The sequence below is a fragment of the Bombina bombina genome, chromosome 1 (assembly GCF_027579735.1).
Source record: "Bombina bombina isolate aBomBom1 chromosome 1, aBomBom1.pri, whole genome shotgun sequence".
NCBI lineage: Eukaryota > Metazoa > Chordata > Amphibia > Anura > Bombinatoridae > Bombina > Bombina bombina.
The window spans coordinates 190,448,772-190,470,153 of record NC_069499.1 but is presented as its reverse complement, the minus strand read 5'-3'; the positions used below and the strand labels follow the sequence as shown (position 1 = coordinate 190,470,153).

The window sequence follows — 21,382 nt, the reverse complement described above, 5'->3', positions numbered from 1 at the left end:
TGGTATTGGTTCCCACAAGTAAGGATGACGCCGTGGACCGGACACACCTATGTTGGAGAAAACAGAATTTATGTTTACCTGATAAATTACTTTCTCCAACGGTGTGTCCGGTCCACGGCCCGCCCTGGTTTTTTAATCAGGTCTGATAATTTATTTTCTTTAACTACAGTCACCACGGTATCATATGGTTTCTCCTATGCAAATATTCCTCCTTTACGTCGGTCGAATGACTGGGGAAGGCGGAGCCTAGGAGGGATCATGTGACCAGCTTTGCTGGGCTCTTTGCCATTTCCTGTTGGGGAAGAGAATATCCCACAAGTAAGGATGACGCCGTGGACCGGACACACCGTTGGAGAAAGTAATTTATCAGGTAAACATAAATTCTGTTTTTATTAATCATTGGAATTAGATCCCATACATCTCTAATCTAATACATTTACACTATATATTATCACATTATATTCAAATTTACTCATAAGGCCTAGGAGATGGAGGGGTACTAGGATAGGGAAGTTCAATTAAGCCATTTCAAACACTTCAACAAATAAGTTCTTTGCATGCGGATACCAGAATAGGGAAGATTTATCTAACTATTCTATAATTATATAGACAAATAAGATCTTTGTATATGGGTACCTCCATATACATAACTCACATATATTGGGTATAAATATAAATATTTGGTCCTTGGTAGTATTTGTTTTGTAGTTATCAGATCATGCCTCACAGAATGTTTCTAATTGTATTCTACATTATAACCCCATTAACTAAGAGCCAACTATTTAATATGTAAGACTCACATTTTACAGTTTGGATGTTCATATATCTTTTTCTAGATTTTGGGAATTGAACATCAATTCCTTTAATTAGTGGGCACTATGTTGTATAACTTATACTTTACAGCTTGGCTATATATGTGTCCCTTTCCAAATTTTGGGGGATAAACATCATTCCCTTTAAATAGTTGCCTTTTTGATACATGGATATGAATCAATTCCTAGTAATCAGATTATTTATAAACCCCTTTTTTATAGAGGGTCTAAACAGACTTATGTGAGACTTATGAATATAAATGTTAATTTACTGCTCACTAAATGTTTAATTTCACAGAGATGATATGTGTGTTGTTTGATCAAACTGACAGGTGAAATCACATATGTATATAGATCGATGCACAGGCAGTATATCCATTAGTCTAAAGTTACTTATTAATGCTCCATCCCCTGTATGCCTTTAAATTCCAATTAGTATTTCACCAATGAAATTTGAGCACTGGATTGAAAAGGCGGTTTGTTTTAAAAGTTTTTTAGGGACTATGATTACGGCGTTTGGTGCCGAAACATGTCAGTCTGCTTAACTGTAGGGGTGTTTTATCCCCTCTCTCATCATGTTTTAAATTTGACCTAATAAAGTTTACTATTTTTAAATTACTTAAGGTGCCTGGCAAAATTTTCTTTTTCTGTTTGAACGTTTTTTATCGCCAGGCACTAGTTAAGACACCTTCCCAGTCAGGAAGGGCCTTTCACTGTATTAGGCAGAGCCTCATTTTCGCGCCATTTTGGCACAGTTTCTTTTAAGTACAGTGCATGCAGATGCATGTGAGAGGGTCTGGTGTCCACTGAAAAAGTTCCTAGAAGGCTTGAAATACCCCCCTGGGATAGTTGAAGTCACAACAAAGGCTGTGGCTGGGACTGTAGTGGGGTTAAAATTGCAAACGGCTCCGGTTTCCACATTTTAAGGGTTAACAGCTTGAAAATTGGGGTGCAATACTTTGAATGCATTAAGACACTGTGGTGAAAATTTGGTAAAGATTGGATAATTCCTTCATAGTTTTTCACATATTCAGTAATAAAGTGTGCCCTGTTTAACATTTAAAGAGACGGTAACGATTTTGTTTTAAAACGTTTTTTGTACTTTATTAACCAGTTTAAGCCTGTTTAACATGTCTGTACCTTCTGATAGATCATGTTCTGTATGTATGGAAGCCAATGTGGTTCCCCCTTCAAATATATGTGATAATTGTGCCATAGCGTCCAAACACAGTAAGGACAGTATTGTCACAAATAGTAAGGTTGCCCAGGATGATTCCTCAGATGAAGGAAGTAGAGAGAGTTCTACATCTTCTCCTTCTGTGTCTATACCAGTTATGCCCGCGCAGGCGACCCCTAGTACTTCTAGCGCGCCAATGCTTGTTACTATGCAACAATTGACGGCAGTAATGGATAACTCCATAGCTAATATTTTATCCAAAATGCCAGCATTTCAGAGAAAGCACGATTGCTCTGTTTTAAACACTGTAGAGCAGGAGGGCGCTGATGATAATTTTTCTGTCATACCCTCACACCAGTCTGAAGTGGCAGTGAGGGAGGGTTTCTCAGATGGAGAAATTTCTGATACAGGAAGAATTTCTCAGCAGGCAGAACCTGATGTTGTGACATTTAAATTTAAATCAGAGCATCTCCGCGCATTACTTGAGGTGCTATCTACTCTGGATGATTGTGACAATCTGGTCATCCCAGAAAACTTGTGCAAGATGGACAAGTTCCTAGAGGTCCCGGTGCACCCTGATGCCTTTCCGATACCTAAACGGGTGGCGGACATAGTGAATAAGGAGTGGGAGAAGCCAGGCATACCTTTTGTCCCTCCTCCTATATTTAAGAAATTGTTCCCTATGGTCGACCCCAGGAAGGACATATGGCAAACAGTCCCTAAGGTCGAGGGGGCGGTTTCTACACTAGCCAAACGCACGACCATTCCCATTGAGGACAATTGTGCTTTCAAAGATCCTATGGATAAAAAATTGGAGGGTTTGCTTAAAAAGATTTTTGTACAGCAAGGTTACCTCCTTCAACCTATTTCGTGCATTATTCCTGTCACTACAGCGGCGTGGTTCTGGTTCGAGGAACTGGAAAAGTCGCTCAGTAGGGAGACTCCGTATGAGGAAGTCATGGACAGAATTCACGCACTTAAGTTAGCTAATTCCTTTATTTTAGACACCGCTTTGCAGTTAGCGAGATTAGCGGCGAAAAATTCAGGGTTTTCAATTGTGGCGCGCAGAGCGCTCTGGCTAAAGTCTTGGTCGGCGGATGTATCTTCCAAGACAAAATTGCTTAATATCCCTTTCAAAGGTTTTTTGGGCCAGAATTGAAAGAAATTATTTCAGACATCACTGGGGGAAAGGGCCATGCCCTCCCACAGGATAGGCCTTTCAAGGCTAAGAATAAGTCCAATTTTCGTTCCTTTCGCAATTTCAGGAACGGACTGGCTTCTAACTCGGCAGCCTCTAGACAAGAGGGTAACGCTTCCCAGACTAAACCAGCTTGGAAACCAATGCAAGGCTGGAATAAGGATAAACAGGCCAAGAAGCCTGCTGCTGCTACCAAGACAGCATGAAGGGGTAGCCCCCGATCCGGGACCGGATCTAGTAGGGGGCAGACTCTCTCTCTTTGCTCAGGCTTGGGCAAGAGATGTTCCGGATCCCTGGACACTAGAAATAGTCTCTCAGGGTTATCTTCTAGAATTCAAGGAACTACCCCCAAGGGGAAGGTTCCACATTTCTCACTTATCTTCAAACCAAATAAGTAGACAGGCATTCTTACATTGTGTAGAAGACCTGTTAAAGATGGGAGTGATACACCCAGTTCCAACTGTGGAACAAGGTCAGGGGTTTTTACTTAAATCTGTTTGTAGTTCCCAAAAAAGAGGGAACTTTCAGACCAATTCTGGATTTAAAAATTCTAAACAAATTTCTGAGTTCCATCGTTCAAAATGGAAACCATCAGTTCCTAAGGTTCGCCTTTATGGACAAACATTATCAGTTCGTGGCACTCCCATTCGGACTAGCCACTGCTCCCAGAATTTTCACAAAGGTGCTCGGGTCCCTTCTAGCGGTTCTAAGACCAAGGGGCATTGCAGTGGCACCTTATCTGGACGACATTCTAATTCAAGCGTCGTCTCTTTCCAAGGCAAAGGCTCATACAGACATTGTTCTAGCCTTTCTCAGATCTCACGGGTGGAAGGTGAACGTAGAAAAGTGTTCCCTGTCTCCGTCGACAAGAGTTCCCTTTTTTGGAACAATAATAGATTCTTTTGAAATGAAGATCTTCCTGACAGAAGTCAGAAAGTCAAAGCTTCTAAACGCTTGTCAAGTTCTTCTCTCTATTCTGCAGCCTTCCATAGCTCAGTGCATGGAAGTAGTAGGGTTGATGGTTGCAGCAATGGACATAGTTCCTTTTGCTCGAATTCATCTAATACCATTACAACTGTGCATGCTCCAGTAGACAGGATCACCTGTCTCAGGGAATGAGTTTCTGCAGACCAAAGTGGGTCATTGTCACGACCGACGCCAGTCTATCAGGCTGGGGCGCGGTCTGGGATTCCCTGAAAACTCAGGGTTTATGGTCTCGGGAAGAGTCTCTTCTCCCGATCAACATCCTGGAACTGAGAGCGATATTCAATGCTCTCCGGGCTTGGCCTCATCTAGCGAAGGCCGGATGCATAAGATTCCAGTCAGATAACATGACGACTGTAGCTTACATCAACCATCAGGGAGGAACAAGGAGTTCCTTGGCGATGAGAGAGGTATCCAAGATCATCAAATGGGCGGAGGATCACTCCTGCCACCTATCTGCAATCCACATCCCAGGAGTAGACAACTGGGAGGCGGATTATCTGAGTCATCAGATTTTCTATCCGGGGGAGTGGGAACTCCACCCGGAGGTGTTTGCCCAGTTGACTCAATTATGGGGCATTCCAGACATGGATCTGATGGCGTCTCATCAGAACTTCAAGGTTCCTTGCTACGGGTCCAGATCCAGGGATCCCAAGGCCACTCTAGTGGATGCATTAGTGGCGCCTTGGTCGTTCAACCTAGCTTATGCGTTTCCACCGTTCCCTCTCCTTCCCAGGCTTGTAGCCAGGATCAAACAGGAGAAGGCCTCGGTGATTCTGATAGCTCCTGCGTGGCCGCGCAGGACTTGGTGTGCAGACCTGGTGAATATGTCATCGGCTCCACCATGGAAGCTACCTTTGAGACAGGATCTTCTAGTACAAGGTCCATTCGAACATCCAAATCTAATTTCTCTGCAGCTGACTGCTTGGAAATTGAACGTTTGATTTTATCCAAGCGTGGGTTTTCAGATTCAGTGATAGATACTCTGGTCCAAGCCAGAAAACCTGTGTCTAGAAAGATTTACCATAAAATATGGAAAATATATATCTGTTGGTGTGAATCCAAGGGATTCTCCTGGAGTAAGATTAAAATTCCCAGGATCCTCTCCTTTCTCCAAGAAGGTTTGGATAAGGGATTGTCAGCGAGTTCTCTAAAAGGACAGATTTCTGCTTTATCTGTCTTGTTATACAAACAACTGGCAGCTGTGCCAGAGGTACAAGCTTTTGTACAGGCTTTGGTCAGAATCAAACCTGTTTACAGACCCTTGACTCCTCCTTGGAGTCTAAATTTAGTTCTTTCAGTTCTTCAGGGGGTTCCGTTTGAACCCTTACATTCCATAGATATCAAGTTGCTATCTTGGAAAGTTCTGTTTTTGGTTGCTATTTCTTCTGCTAGAAGAGTTTCTGAATTATCTGCTTTGCAGTGTGATCCACCCTATCTGGTGTTCCATTCAGATAAGGTTATTTTGCGTACCAAGCCTGGTTTTCTTCCAAAAGTTGTTTCCAACAAGAATATTAACCAGGAAATAGTTGTTCCTTCTCTGTGCCCGAATCCAGTTTCAAAGAAGGAACGTTTGTTACACAATTTAGATATAGTCCGTGCTTTAAAGTTCTATTTAGAAGCAACAAAGAATTTTAGACAAACCTCATCCTTGTTTGTCGTTTACTCTGGTAAGAGGAGAGGACAAAAAGCTATTGCTACCTCTCTTTCTTTCTGGCTGAAAAGCATTATCCGATTGGCTTATGAGACTGCCGGACGGCAGCCTCCTGAACGAATAACATCTCACTCCACTAGGGCTGTGGCTTCCACATGGGCCTTCAAGAACGAGGCTTCTGTTAATCAGATATGTAAGGCAGCGACTTGGTCTTCTCTGCACACTTTTGCCAAATTTTACAAATTTGATATTTTTGCTTCTTCGGAGGCTGTTTATGGGAGAAAGGTTTTGCAAGCCGTGGTGCCTTCCATTTAGGCAACCTGATTTGCTCCCTCCCTTCATCCGTGTCCTAAAGCTTTGGTATTGGTTCCCAGAAGTAATGGATGACGCCGTGGACCGGACACACCAATGTTTGAGAAAACAGAATTTATGCTTACCTGATAAATTACTTTCTCCAACGGTGTGTCCGGTCCACGGCCCGCCCTGGTTTTTTAATCAGGTTTGAAATTTTTTTCTTTTTCTTTATACACTACAGTCACCATGGCACCCTATAGTTTCTCCTTTTTCTCCTAACCGTCGGTCGAATGACTGGGGGGCGGAGCCAGAGGGGGAGCTATATGGACAGCTCTTGCTGTGTGCTCTCCTTGCCTTTCCCTGTAGGGGAGGAGAATATCCCACAAGTAATGGATGACGCCGTGGACCGGACACACCGTTGGAGAAAGTAATTTATCAGGTAAGCATAAATTCTGTTTTCTTCTCAAAGATTGGTTAGTGTGAACCATGCCCTGATCCCAACAACTTTCATTTGACTTTAGACACATTATAGAGATGTACAAAGCTGGAAAAGGTTACAAAAGCATTGCTGGGTGTTCCATCAATTCACAGTAAGACAAATTGTCACCAAATGGAGAACGTTCAGGACTCCCCTACTCTCCCTAGGAGTGGGTGCCCTGCAGAGATCACTTCAAGAGCACAACGGGCAATCCTGAAAGTGATGAGGAAGAACCCAAGTGTAACAGCAAAAGACCCCCAGAAAAATCTATTCAAAAACATTGTGTGCTAAGGAGATTGGCTTATTTTATTGTATACTTAAAGGGACACTAAATACCTTTCATACACCTCCCTCTAATCATGGGTGATGCCATTATGGTACCTAGGTTACACTCCAGGTACTTGAAGGAGAGTTTCTGCAAATGTGAATATCCACGCTGGAATGCAGTGAAAGATAGATTCAACATGGCGGCACTAGAGGGAGGTGGGGTATAATCTCGATACTATGCTTATAAAATGAAAATAGTGTTTATGTCCCTTTAATAAATTTGGTTTTAGTCCAAGCACATTGCTGTTTTGTTGGTATACTTAATCCCTGTGGCTGTTTTTTTTTTTTTTAGAATTATTTAAATTCGTAAATGTTGCATTTTTGTAACAAAGTTGGATCAGATTCCATAAAAGTTCCTTCCAACTATCTGATTAAAAAGTGTGAACGGCAAGAAAAGATTTTTTTGCAAGTGATTTGTTTGTTTCCCTGCAGGATATCCTGTGTATTGCAGTTGGGCCCCGTGGTGAAGAGGAGGGAGTAGAATATTCCCAACTCCAGAGTTTTGTTGAGCAATTGTCTAAGGGCATGAAGTGCAGAAAGGTAACTAACACACAGCTGTGAAATTCAGTGCATCTCATACTGCATTATTTCATGCATAACATCTTTTGTATGGATTTTATTCCTCATTGTTAGTACCTGATCATTTATATTAACCATTTATTTTATCAACAGTCGGCATCCTTAGTTGAAATGTAGATTGATGTTACACTTAAAAATTGTTTCATCGTTAACTTTTGTACCCATGGACAGCGCTGCAGAATTTGATGACGTTTTATAAATATTTTTATTTTATTTTTATAATCGGATTTGTAAGGCAGCTCCTTTGGTCGTCTTTACAGGCTTTTTTTTTTAATCAAGTTGATGTGTATGCTTCTTCTGAGGCAGCCTTTGGCAGGAAAGTTCTGCGTAGTGCCTGAATAGAAAAGTCCTGACTTTACTGTTTTTCCCCTCTATTCATGGTGGTCTTGTGGACTCCACAATTTGGGTATTGATTCTCACACATGACTCGTGATTACTGTATAAATTAATTTGCAGTCCACAGCTGCATTCATTACTTTTGGGAATTTAGAACCTGGCCACCAGGAGGAAGCAAAGACACCCCAGCCAAAGGCTTAAATACCTCTCCCACTTCCCTTATCCCCCAGTCATTCTTTTCCTTTCGTCCCAGGAGGTTGGCAGAGAAGTGTCATAAGTTTCGATAGTCTCTTATGGAGGGTAGTACTCTTCGGCATGGGACTGGAGTTTTAAGTAATCCTGTCAACCTCCCAGTGAGAGTATGGACGAAAGTTAGAGTCCGGAGATGCAGGGAGAGTCTTTCTGTTAACCCATCCCGACTCATATTAACAGCTCCACAAGCAGTCAGCGTTGACGATTTTTGCTGCCTGCTTTCTTCTCTCAAGTCCATGGCAGAGGCGAGGCTACTTTCTGTCACACTTGAAAGGCCGTGCTCCTGTTCCACAGCGTAGATTCCGGTAAGATCGTTTCATTTTACTTTTGTTATGATTGTATGGCAATACAAATGTTTTCCTGAGAGGCTCTCCGCTTGCGGGATTAACTATAATCAGGGTCTCAGTGATGCTCCTTTTTGTATCTTGGAATCAAGGGTTAATATCTCCTGAGGGGGGTTATAGAACAGGTTTTTTTTTAATCATGTTATGTGAGTCGACATGTGTAGTGTTACTTAGGCTCATGGCTTGCGGAACATAACGGCCTTTGGAAGTGACGCGGCCTTTACGATTGAGCTCGCTTTTTCTCGACTGCACGGTGCACCTGGTGACCGGGCGTGGTCAAGTTTTTGGCTCTCCATTTCTGCATTCCTGACCGTGTGTCGACGTAAGAATTCTGGTCCGCCGGTGTTTGGCTCATAGGAGGTGGTGAGTGCCTCAGCCATTGTTGGTGTCAGGTGCTGTTTACATTTTCTTATTTGGTCCGTTTTTTGCATTCATTATCCCTGTTATGGAGGATTCTGATATTGTGGAGACGGACGTCTCTGCATCACATTCTGTTTCTGGTGAAGAATACGAATTGGCCCGTGTGATACATGCCCTCCAGTTATGTTCTGAATGCCGCCTTAGAGTTCTCAATTCCTCAGGATCGTGGAATCAAGGGGCCATCTGCCTTTGGGGGTTCCCCGAGTAGCGAGTTCCCTACCACCGACTCTTACTACGCATGCAGGTAACCCAGATTTTGCTTATCCTTTTCTGGAAGGTCGCTTGGTCCCTCCGGAGCTGATGGCACGTTTTTCGCATGTCCATAATCATTGCTCTGGCGCATCTGCCACTACCAGAAGTGTGTTTGCGATATTGTACGTGTTCTGTTAGCCGGGGCTCCTTAGGCATGGGATGGCCTCCTCAGCTCTCCGGGGGAACGACTGTCCCTGAGGCTTCAGGGGTCAACCTTCGGGGCCGAGGTAGTCTTCTGCTCCGGCGAAGGCATGCTGGGCCTTCCGTTATAGACTGGTGCGCCTTTGTGTCCTACTGAGGCACATTTCTGAGCTGCAACAACAGGATCCCGGTCCTGCGGGTGTGCCTGTTCTTCTTGGGCAATAACCTACGGGTTGCCTTATCTTTTATTCGTTTTATTTGTTTTTCCTTCAGGAACGTTTTCTGGAATCGATGCTGGCGTTCTTTTTTGTTTGTTTTTTATCGCTCAGTTTACTTCTACAGAAGTTTGTTTGGTGTGAGGACATGTTAGTCCTATGTTTGTCTGCTGTTTATCCCCCATCTCTGGGGGTGACTATCTGTGGCCTTGACAGTATTGGTCCTTGGTTTCAGGCTGGTCCTGATTGGGTTCGGATCCTACTGTTCTTGCGGCCTGTTTCAGACAAGTGGCGCCTGTTCTGCCTGGCTGGTCCGGTCGGGGCGCTGAGTGTTTCACATTATTATTTGTGTTATTCCTTGTTTGTAACAAGTACAGCTAAGAATTTTGAGAGGACCTAAGGGTCCGCGAGGCATGGGGGATTGGTTCAGTTCTTGTTTCCTTTCTAGCTGGTCGACTGGGACTCTGAAGTTCCACTGCGACACACTCTGTTCCGTTATTTCGTCAGGATTTTTACTTTTTCCTTCCCCGCGTGGGTGGAAGTTTGGAGGACTCAGTGCCTCCTTGCCGCTGGTTTCTGGCTGTCTTGCCTTTTTAGGGGCTGCTTGGAATTGTCCTTTTTCTGGACCTGTTCATTTTTAGGGTCTTCCTTCGGGTCGGCTTTCTGAACTGTGTCTGTTCTCCTTAGCCATTTGACCGCCTTATGGGGGTAGCAAGGTAGCCTTGTGGTTGGCTGATGATTATACTCTCTTTAAGGAGGACAGTGTGGCTTTTCCTACTCTAGGGAGTTTGTCAATTCCCCTATCAGGGACGTTGGGCTGTGTTGTCTCCTTCCCCAAGCTTCGCTTAGGTTTTTTTTTCCTAACGCGATTGGGATGCTCTGCATTCTTTTTCCTTGGCTGTGGTCCTCTAGTTACGTACTCTGAGGCACCTTTGGGGGGGGGGCTGTTTGTCCTTCTTAAGGAGGTTTTTTTTCTTTTGCAAGATGTACAGAGTCCACGGTTTCATCCTTACTTGTGGGATATTATCCTTCCCTACAGGAAGTGGCAAAGAGAGCACCCACAGCAGAGCTGTCTATATAGCTCCCCCCTTAACTCCGACCCCCAGTCATTCTCTTTGCCAGCTCTAAGCAGGAAGGGAAAAGTGAAAGAGGTGATAAACTGTTAGTTTTTATTTTCTTCAAGCAAGAGGAGATGGATCAAGATTTCTGCCTGGAGGAGGATGATCCCACAGAGACTGAGGAGTACAGGAAAACTTCAGTGTGAGGAACATTTTTCATGCTATACAGCAATGAGGTATGTTCAGTCATTTTTTCTGGAGAGACACTGATATTTCAGAAAGGCTGACAGTATCCCCACGAGGGTAAGGGTAAGCAGTAGTCCTAGACTTATAGTGGCATTACTAAGCTTGCATAAGGGCTAATTGAAATTATGGTTGACACTCAGTTTGAATGATATGAACAAATGGTTGTGTGTACTGGGAGTGCTGTTAATAAGATTTTGAGGGACAACTTTATTGAGGGTACATGTTTTTTGGGGGGTTTTAGACCCCACATGGCTAGTTAAAACGCTTTGTGTGTTTTTGAGGCCTTAGAAACATCGAGTGAGATGGACGGGGCCTAATTTTGCGCCTCAGTTGCGCAGTTGTTTTCTCTTGACAAGCAGCAAGCTACAACACCGGAGGGTCCTGGTGAACTTTTTGGGCCAAAACGAAGCTTTAACCCCTCATTTCCAATCACTAAGGGCAGGTAGGCGCCACAGCAGAGCTGTGGCAAGGTGCTGACAGGGTTTTTTCCGGTTTTTGGCACTTTGTCAATCCGGTTTCCATATTTAAGGGTTAAATGTTTCATTTGCTTGTGGTGCAATCTTACTAAAGCTTATTGAATCTGCTGTAAAAAAATCAAAAAGTTTGATGCATTTTTAAGCAGTTTTGCAGATCGTGTATGCCTTTTTTTTTCTCTTAAAGGCACAGTACCGTTTTTTTTAATTGTTGTTTTTTCACTGAATAAAGTGTTTTCCAAGCTTGCTTGTCTCATTACTAGCCTGTTCAACATGTCTGACATTGAGGAATCTCCTTGTTCAATATGTTTAGAAGCCATTGTGGAACCCCCTCTTAGAATGTGTCCCACATGTACTGATATGTCTATAAATTGACAAACAGCATATTTTGACTTATAAGAGTTTGGCGCTGGATGATTCTCAGACAGAAGGAAATCAGGTTATGCCATCTAGTTCTCCCCAAGTGTCACAACCAGTAACGCCCGCACAAGTGACGCCAAGTACCTCTAGTGCGTCTAATTCTTTCACCTTGCAAGATATGGCCACAGTTATGAATTCTACCCTCACAGAGGTTTTATCTAAACTGCCTGGGTTGCAAGGGAAGCGCAGTAGCTCTGGGTTAAGAACAAATGCTGAGCCTTCTGACGCTTTAGTAGCTGTATCCGATGTACCCTCACAATGTTCTGAAGTAGGGGTGAGGGATTTGCTGTCTGAGGGAGAGATTTCTGATTCAGGAAAGATGCTCCCTCAGACAGACTCAGACATGACGGCCTTTAAATTTAAGCTAGAACACCTCCGCTTGTTGCTCAGGGAGGTTTTAGCGACTCTGGATGATTGTGACCCTATTGTAGTTCCAGAGAAATTGTGTAAAATGGACAAATATTTAGAGGTTCCTGTATACACTGATGTTTTTCCGGTCCCTAAGAGGATTTCGGACATTGTTACTAAGGAGTGGGATAGACCAGGTATTCCGTTCGCTCCCCCTCCTACTTTTAAGAAAATGTTTCCCATATCCGACACCATGCGGGACTCGTGGCAGACGGTCCCTAAGGTGGAGGAAGCAATTTCTACTCTAGCTAAGCGTACAACTATACCTATTGAGGACAGTTGTGCTTTCAAAGATCCGATGGATAAAAAAAATTAGGGTCTCCTGAAGAAACTTTTTGTTGTTCAAGGTTTTCTTCTCCAACCTATAGCGTGCATTGTTCCTGTATCCACTGCAGCTGCCTTTTGGTTCGAGGCTCTGGAAGAGGCTCTTCAGGTGGAGACCCCTTTAGATGATATTCTGGATAGAATTAGGGCTCTTAAGCTAGCTAATTCTTTCATTACAGATGCCGCTTTTCAACTGGCTAAATTAGCGGCAAAGAATTCAGGTTTTGCCATTTTAGAGCGTTATGGCTTAAGTCCTGGTCAGCTGATGTGTCATCAAAATCTAAGCTTTTGACCATCCCTTTCAAGGGTAAGACCCTATTCGGGCCTGAACTGAAAGAGATCATTTCAGATATCACTGGAGGGAAAGGTCATGCCCTCCCTCAGGATAAGACAAATAAGATGAGGACCAAACAAAATAATTTTTCGTTCCTTTCTAAACTTCGCTTCCTCTTCCCCTGCTGCAAGGCAAGAGGGGAACTTTGCTCAATCCAAGTAAGTCTGGAGACCTTACCAAGCTTGGAACAAAGGTAACAAGACCAAGAAGCCTGCTGCTGCCACCAAGACAGCATGAAAGGGTTAGCCCCCGATCCGGGAGCGGATCTAGTAGGGGGCAGACTTTCTCTCTTTGCTCAGGCTTGGGCAAGAGATGTTCAGGACTCCTGGGCTTTAGAAATCGTAACCCTGGGATACCTTCTAGACTTCAAGGATTCTCCTCCAAGGGGGAGATTTCATCTTTCTCAATTGTCTGCAAACCAGACAAAAAGAGAGGCGTTCTTAAGCTGTGTAGAAGACCTACATACCATGGGAGTGATCCGCCCTGTTCCGAAAGCGGAACAAGGGCAAGGGTTTTACTCCAATCTGTTTGTGGTTTCCAAAAAGGAGGGAACCTTCAGACCAATCTTAGATCTCAAGATACTAAACCAATTCCTCAGAGTCCCATACTTCAAGATGGAGACCATTCGGACTATTTTACCAATGATCCAGGAGGGTCAATATATGACCACCGTGGTTTACACATCCCTATTCACAGAGATCATCATCAGTTCCTCAGGTTCGCCTTTCTGGACAGGCATTACCAATTTGTGGCTCTTCCCTTCGGGTTGGCCACGGCTCCCAGAATTTTCACAAAGGTGCTAGGGTCCCTTCTAGCGGTCCTAAGGCCGCGGGGCATAGCAGTGGCGCCTTATCTAGACGATATCTTAATTCAAGCGTCGACTTTCCAACTAGCCAAGTCTCACACGGACATCGTGTTAGCCTTTCTAAGATCTCATGGATGGAAGGTGAACGTAAAAAGAGAGTTCTCTTTCCCCTCTCACAAGAGTTTCATTCCTAGGGACTCTGATAGACTCGGTGGACATGAAAATATTTCTGACTGAGGTCAGGAAATCAAAAATTTTAGTCACCTGCCGAGCTCTTCATTCCATTGGAGGTCATCCGTCTAATGGTAGTGGCAATGGACGTAGTTCCGTTTGCTCTCTTACATCTCAGACCACTGCAACTATGCATGCTCAGACAGTGGAATGGGGATTATGCAGATTTATCTCCTCAGATAAATCTGGATCAGGAGACCAGAGATTCTCTTCTTTGGTGGTTGTCACAGGATCACCTGTCCCATGGAATGTGTTTCCGCAGGTCAGCGTGGGTTATAGTGACGACAGACGCCAGCCTACTGGGCTGGGGTGCAGTCTGGAATTCCCTGAAAGCACAGGGTTTATGGACTCAGGAGAAGGCCCTCCTACCGATAAATATTCTAGAACTGAGGGCGATATTCAATGCGCTTCAGGCGTGGCCTCAGCTGGCTTCGGCCAGATTCATCAGATTTCAGTCAGACAACATCACGACTGTGGCTTATATCATTCATCAGGGGGGAACAAGGAGTTCCCTAGCGGTGATAGAAGTTTCCAGAATAATCCGATGGGCAGAGACTCACTCTTGCCATCTATCAGCAATCTATATCCCAGGGGTAGAGAACTGGGAGGCGGATTTCTAAGTTGTCAGACTTTTCATCCGGGGGAGTGGGAACTCCATCCGGAGGTGTTTGCTCAACTGATTCAGCTTTGGGGCACACCAGAATCTGATCTGATGGCGTCTCGTCAGAACGCCAAACTTCCTTGTTACGTGTCCAGGTCAAGGGATCCTCAGGCAGTACTGATAGATGCTCTAGCAGTACCCTGGTCGTTCAACCTGGCTTATGTGTTTCCACCATTCCCTCTCCTTCCACATCTGATTGCCAGAATCAAACAGGAGTGAGCTTCGGTGATTTTGATAGCACCTGCGTGGCCACACAGGACTTGGTATGCAGACCTGGTGGACATGTCTTCTCTTCCTCCATGGACTCTACCGCTGAGACAGGACCTTTTGATTCAAGGTCCGTTCAAGCATCCAAATCTAATTTCTCTGCGGCTGACTGCTTGGAGATTGAACGCTTGATTTTATCAAAGCGGGGTTTCTCTGAGTCGGTCATAGATACCTTTGATTCAGGCTCTAAAGCCTCTCACCAGGAAAATCTATCATAAGATATGGCGTAAATATCTTTATTGGTGCGAATCCAAAGGTTACTCATGGAGTAAGATCAGGATTCCTAGGATTTTGTCCTTTCTCCAAGAAGGATTGGAGAAGGGATTATCAGCTAGTTCCTTAAAAGGACAGATATCTGCTTTGTCTATTCTATTGCACAAGCGTCTGGCAGATGTCCCAGACGTTCAGGCGTTCTGTCAGGCTTTAGTTAGAATCAAGCCTGTGTTTAAACCTGTTGCTCCGCCATGGAGTTTGAATTTAGTTCTTAAAGTTCTTCAAGGGGTTCCTTTTGAACCCATGCATTCCATAGATATTAAGCTTCTATCTTGGAAAGTTCTGTTTCTAGTTGCTATCTCTTCAGCTCGAAGAGTTTCTGAACTATCTGCATTACAATGCGACTCGCCTTATCTTGTTTTCCATGCTGATAAGGTGGTTTTCCGTACCAAACCTGGATTCCTTCCTAAGGTTGTTACTAACAGGAATATCAATCAGGAAATTGTTGTTCCTTCTCTGTGTCCTAATCCTTTTAAGAAGGAACGTCTGTTGCACAACTTGGACGTGGTTCGTGCTTTGAAGTTTTATTTGCAAGCAACCAAAGATCTCCGTCAAAACATCTTCTTTGTTTGTTGTATATTCTGGAAAGCGAAGAGGTCAAAAGGCTACGGCTACCTCTTTCTTTTTGGCTGAAGAGCATCATCCGTTTGGCATATGAGACTGTTGGACAGCAGTCTCCCGAAAGGGTTACAGCTCACTCTACTAGAGCGGTGGCTTCCACATGGGTTTTTAAAAATAATGCTTCTGTTGAACAAATTTGTAAGGCTGCGACTTGGTCTTCGCTTTATACCTTTTCCAAATTTTACAAATTTGATACTTTTGCTTCTTCGGAGGCTATTTTTGGGAGAAAGGTTCTGCAAGCAGTGGTGCCTTCCGTTTAGGTTCCTGTCTTGTCCCTCCCTTCATCCGTGTCCTAAAGCTTTGGTATTGGTATCCCACAAGTAAGGATGAAACCGTGGACTGATAAATTTCTTTCTTTTGCGATGTACCGAGTCCACGTCCCGCCCTGTCTATTCAAGACAGTATTTTTTAATGAAAACTTCAGTCACCTCTCTGCACCTTATAGTTTCTCCTTTTTCTTCCTAAGCATTCGGTTGAATGATTGGGGGGTGGAGTTGAGGGTGGAGCTATATAGACAGCTCTGCTGTGGGTGCTCTCTTTGCCACTTCATGTAGGGAAGGATAATATCCCACGAGTTAGGATGAAACTGTTGACTCAGTACATTGCAAAAGAAAGAAATTTATCAGGTAAGCATAAATTTAGTTTTTTCCCTCTCTCTGAAGGGTTGTCCTGTCCTGTCCTGTGTGCAGGAGGTTGGAACAGGTTCTGTTTCGTCTGTGGAGATTGCAATCTCCATGTTGAGGCTGTCAATTTTGCTGGGTCTTCATAGGGATCGACTGCATTTTGCTATGTTCATCTCCTATGGAGTTCTCTTTGGGAGGACCCATTTGATGGAGCTCTTTGGGCTCCTGAGTCCGGGTTGGGGTGGCAGAGTTCTCCCCATTAAGTCCTTCCCTGGGGGTTGGTGATTGGGGTCCTTTCTGTTCCCCACTTTTTCAGACCTGCCTGTCGCTTGGGCTGGTTTGGTGTAGAGCAGGATCTGAGATCTGTTGCACGTCCTCAGGTCATTTGAGGTTCGGTGATCCTTCATGTTCAAGATGTTGAGAAGGACTGGCTTTTGGATAGCCTGTGATGTGATTTTGCAGTCTGACGATTAAGGTTTGATATCTCTTTTTGGCTGCTCTTACTTGCCTGCAAGTATTCTATTTCAGAGCCATCCTGGTATGACTGGGGCATGTAGGGTTGACTTGGGTGTTCGCTTATCTGTGGTTCCTGCACGTATTTGATCTATGAATATTTTGATATTCTGAGTTATCTTGTAACTTGAGGACTCGGTCTTCAGTTGTCCTTTGGGGTGTGGTTGCACGGTTTTTAGGAGCCGTTTTCTACTCTGTTTTAGATTCCCGGTCTTAACCTTGTGGTTTCTGTAAGATCTGGGGTCTGGGCGTTGCCTGCCTTGTTTCTCAAGACCTGTATGGGTCTCTGTGAGCTAGGTTCGGTTTTCAGGGTTCCTTATTTTATTTGGAACTCGTTATACCCTATTTAGGGGTCTTTGGGAAACCCTTGATTTTTTTTCTTCCACGTCTTCTCCTTTTTGGAAGGTTTCGGTAGTTGATCCCTTTTCTCTAGTAAGGGGTGTGTGGTTGGGGATCGACTGCTGGGCGACAATGTCTCCTGGAGGAGCGTTGGCTCAGTCGAGTCTATTTCTGCAGTCTCTAGCAAGGCTTATGGACTATCTGCAGGTCAGTGTCCTTGGGGCTTTTTCCTTTTTCAAAGTTTTCTTGGCTTCGGACGAAGCAGGTTTTTGTGGACTGGGGGATGAGGGAAGTGGAAGAGGTACTTTAAGCCTTTGGCTGGGGTGTCTCTGCCTCCTCCTGGTGGCCAGGTTCTGAATTCCCAAAAGGAATGAATGCCGCTGTGGACTCTTTCCATCTGAAGAAAAGAAAATTATCAGGTAAGCATAATTTATGTTTTCCATGTTAATGGGAGTAGAGTCCACTGCTTCATTCATTACTTGTGGGAATTAAGAACCTGTCCACCAGGAGGAGGCTAAGGTACCCCGAACCCCCCCCCCCTCATTTCCCAGTCATTCTTTGCCTTTCGTCACAGGAGGTTAGCAGAGAAGTGCTGTGAATATTCGGAGTAGTCTCTTATGGAGGGTAGTACTCTTCGAAACGGGACTGGAGTTTTAAGTAGTCCTGTCGGCCTCTGAGTGAGAGCATGGATAAAAGTTAGAGTCCAGAGAGTCTTTCTGCGAACCCATCCCGACTCAACAGCTTCATTAGCAATCAGCGTTGACGAGTTTCGCTGCCTGCTTTTCTTCTCTCAAGTCCATGTCAGGAGCGATGCTACTGCCCTGTCACACTTGAAGGGCCGTGTTCCTGTTCCACTGCGTTGATTCTGGTAAGATCGTTTAATTTATATATATATATATATATATATATATATATATATATATATATATATATATATGAGATAACGCAAGAAGACGGTCACAGTGTTGGCTGCTTTGTCTTTATAGAATCTAGGGTAATACCCTCGGAAGGGGGTTATTAAACAGGAGGTATTTTATTATGCATAATATTGTTGTGTTTTCTGCTGCATTTGTGTGAGATGAGGCTCTGTCAGTGTGGAACAGTCAGTTCATTAGCGAGAGATTGAGGTAGGCCTTTCTGGCGAGTCTCTCTTTCGAGTGCAGGGGCGGTCCTGCATGGCACTCCATGTAACAAGGGTATGGCCTCTGTAACTTAGCAATATTGTCAAAGCATGTGGAACAAAGTATTTAGTACGACTGAGCCATCCACCTCTGAGGGTTCTCCGCCCCGTGAGGTGCTTTCCCTGCAATCATCTCCGTTTACACAAGCAGTTCCCCAGGGCACTACTATATGCATAATATTGTTGTGTTTTCTGCTGCATTTGTGTGAGATGAGGCTCTGTCAGTGTGGAACAGTCAGTTCATTAGCGAGAGATTGAGGTAGGCCTTTCTGGCGAGTCTCTCTTTCGAGTGCAGGGGCGGTCCTGCATGGCACTCCATGTAACAAGGGTATGGCCTCTGTAACTTAGCAATATTGTCAAAGCATGTGGAACAAAGTATTTAGTACGACTGAGCCATCCACCTCTGAGGGTTCTCCGCCCCGTGAGGTGCTTTCCCTGCAATCATCTCCGTTTACACAAGCAGTTCCCCAGGGCACTACTAATCCTCCTGCAGGAGGGCCCCTTTGGCCTTCAGACTTCTCAGATCAGTTACAGACGGTGGTTTCTGTGCCCATTAATGCAATGCCTTGCCCTTCTAAGCGCAAGCAGAAGGTACGGCACAGCTATCTGTCTCAGGGGTCTTCGACTGTGCTGGATGTCTCAGATCGATTATCCGCTGAGGAGGACAATTTCAATTTATCAGAGGATTTCACTTCTGGGTCGGAATCTGCTACTTCTAGGCCTCCATCCGCGGAGGAAACGGATTTTAAATTTAAGATGGAGCATTTGCGCTTTCTGCTGAAAGAGGTGCTTGCTATGCTGGAGGTTCCGGAACCGAAGCTACGGGAGGAACCTTCGTTCCCTAAACTGGATAGGGTTTACGAGGACAGGGTAGTACCCCAGGCCTTCCCGGTTCCAGTCAAGAAGATGGCTAATGATTGAATGGGAGAAACTTTGTTCATCCTTTCCCCCTCTTCTTTTAAAAAGCTTTTCCCCGTTCCGGACACACAGCTTGAACTGTGGGGAACCGTCCCTAAGGTGGATGGTGCTATCTCCATGCTCGCTAAGAGAACGACTATTTCGCTAGAGGATAGCTCCTCTTTCAAGGAACCCATGGATAGAAAAAATGGAGTCCTTGTTGCGTAAGATGTTCCAACTCACGCGGTTCGTTTTCCAACCGGTGGCGACTGTCGCTGCAGTGGCTGGTGCGGCTACCTACTGGTGTGATGCTCTATCAGCAATTGATTAGGCGGAGACTCCCCTCGATGATATTCTGGAACGAATCAAGGCCTTAAAGGTAGCCCATTCATTCATTAGTGATGCCAACATGCAGATCATTAACCTGAATGCTAAGACATCAGGTTTTTCTCTTTTAGCCCGCAGGGCTCTGTGACTAAAGTCGTGGTCTACTGACATGACTTCCAAGTCTTGCTTACTTTCTCTCCCATTCAAGGGGCCCGGGCCTGGATTCTATCATATCTACAGTCACGGGTGGCAAGGTTGCCTTCTTGCCTCAGGATAAGAAGGCCAAACCTAAGGGATCTATTTTTCGTCCCTTTCGTATGGACAAGTCTCGGTGCTAGCAGCCTGCCGCAAAGTCTGAGCAATTCAAGGGATCTTGGAAACCAGCTAACTCTTGGAACAAGTCCAAGCAGAACAAGAAGCCCGCTGAGTCAAGGTCGGCATGAAGAGGCGGCCCCCGATCTGTCCTCGGATCATGTAGGGGGCAGACTTTCTCTTTTTTTGCGGAGGCCTGGAGAAGAGACGTGTTAGACCCTTGGGTTTTGGAGGTAGTAGCCCAGGGTTACAGGATAGGTTTCAAGCCTCCTGTCAACCATATCTTCCAGAAAAGACCAGAAAAGAGAGACGCCTTCCTGGGTTGTGTGAGGGTTCTCTCGGGGTAATCGTCCCAGTTCCTCAGGCAGAAAGAGGTCTGGGGTATTATTGAAACCTTTTCGTGGTCCCAAAGAAGGAGGGCACTATCGTCCAATTCAATAATTCAATAAAGAATTTAAATAAGTTTTTGTCGGTTCCGTTGTTCAAGATGGAGACGATCAGGTCAATTTTGCCCCTGGTTCAAGAAGGGCACTTCATGACTATAGACCTGAAGGACGCTTACCTTCACGTTCCAATTCACATGGATCATTTCAGGTTTCTAATATTCGCCTTCCTGGACCAGCACTTCCAGTTTGTGGCACTTCCGTTTATCCTGGCGACTGCCCCAAGAGTCTTTACAAAGGTTCTGGGAGCTCTTCTCACAGTAGCAAGAGCCAGAGGGATTGCAGTGGCACCTTATTTGGATGATATCCTGGTCCAGGCTCCGGCCTACAGTCTTGCGGAGGAGCACTCGAGAACTCTTCTCCTTCGGTCCCACGGGTGGAAGATAAACATGGTGGAATTCCTGAGTACGATAATAGATTCTTAGCCATGAAGATATTCTTGACAGATCAGAGACGTTGCAAGCTTTCGTCCAACTATCTAGCTCTTCAGACATCCTCCAGGACATCTGTGGCCAGGTGTATGGAGGTGATCAGGCTCATGGTATCCAGCATAGATGTCACCCCATTCGCCAGGTTCCATCTCAGACCTCTTCAGCTGTGCATGTTGAGACAATGGAACGGCGATCATTCATATCTGTCCTAACATATATCTCTGGACAGACCGGTGAGGCAGTCCCTATCATGGTGGACCTGACTGGGGCAGTTGTCATAGGACATCCTTTTTGAGACCATCCTGGGAGATTGTGACCACAGATGCAAGTCTATCAGGATGGGGAGCTGTTTGGGGTGCCAGAAGGGCACAGGGAAGATGGACTCGAGAGGAGTCAAGTCTACCTATAAATAGTTTTGAACTTTGAGCGATATTCAACGCTCTGAGCGTTTGACCCCTTCTGGGTTTGTCCCGACTCATCAGATTCCAATCAGACATTACCTCGGCTTTCATAAACCACCAGGGCACTACTAAAATAACGTGATTAGGATTGCCTATCATACGCTGGATATGGTAATGAGTAATAAATCATAATCCAGAATCAATGTGGTTGTGAAGGGCAAAGGTGCTGTGTACTGTGTGAGTACTGCTAAAGGACAGAGGGTACAAGAAGCTCCCTAGCCATGAGGGAAGTATCTCGGATTCTGGAATGGACAGAGACTCACAATTGTTCA

General features: G+C 44.8%; 1 protein-coding gene across 1 annotated transcript in view; it reads left to right on the top strand.

The window, feature by feature from the left end:
• CDAN1 (codanin 1) overlaps nt 1-21,382 on the top strand; it is a 380,174-nt gene that overhangs the window by 249,125 nt on the left and 109,667 nt on the right. Inside the window, exon 23 of the mRNA XM_053711416.1 lies at nt 7,357-7,464. Within this exon, the coding sequence (XP_053567391.1) occupies nt 7,357-7,464 (108 nt within the window). The remainder of the gene's footprint in view (nt 1-7,356; nt 7,465-21,382) is intronic.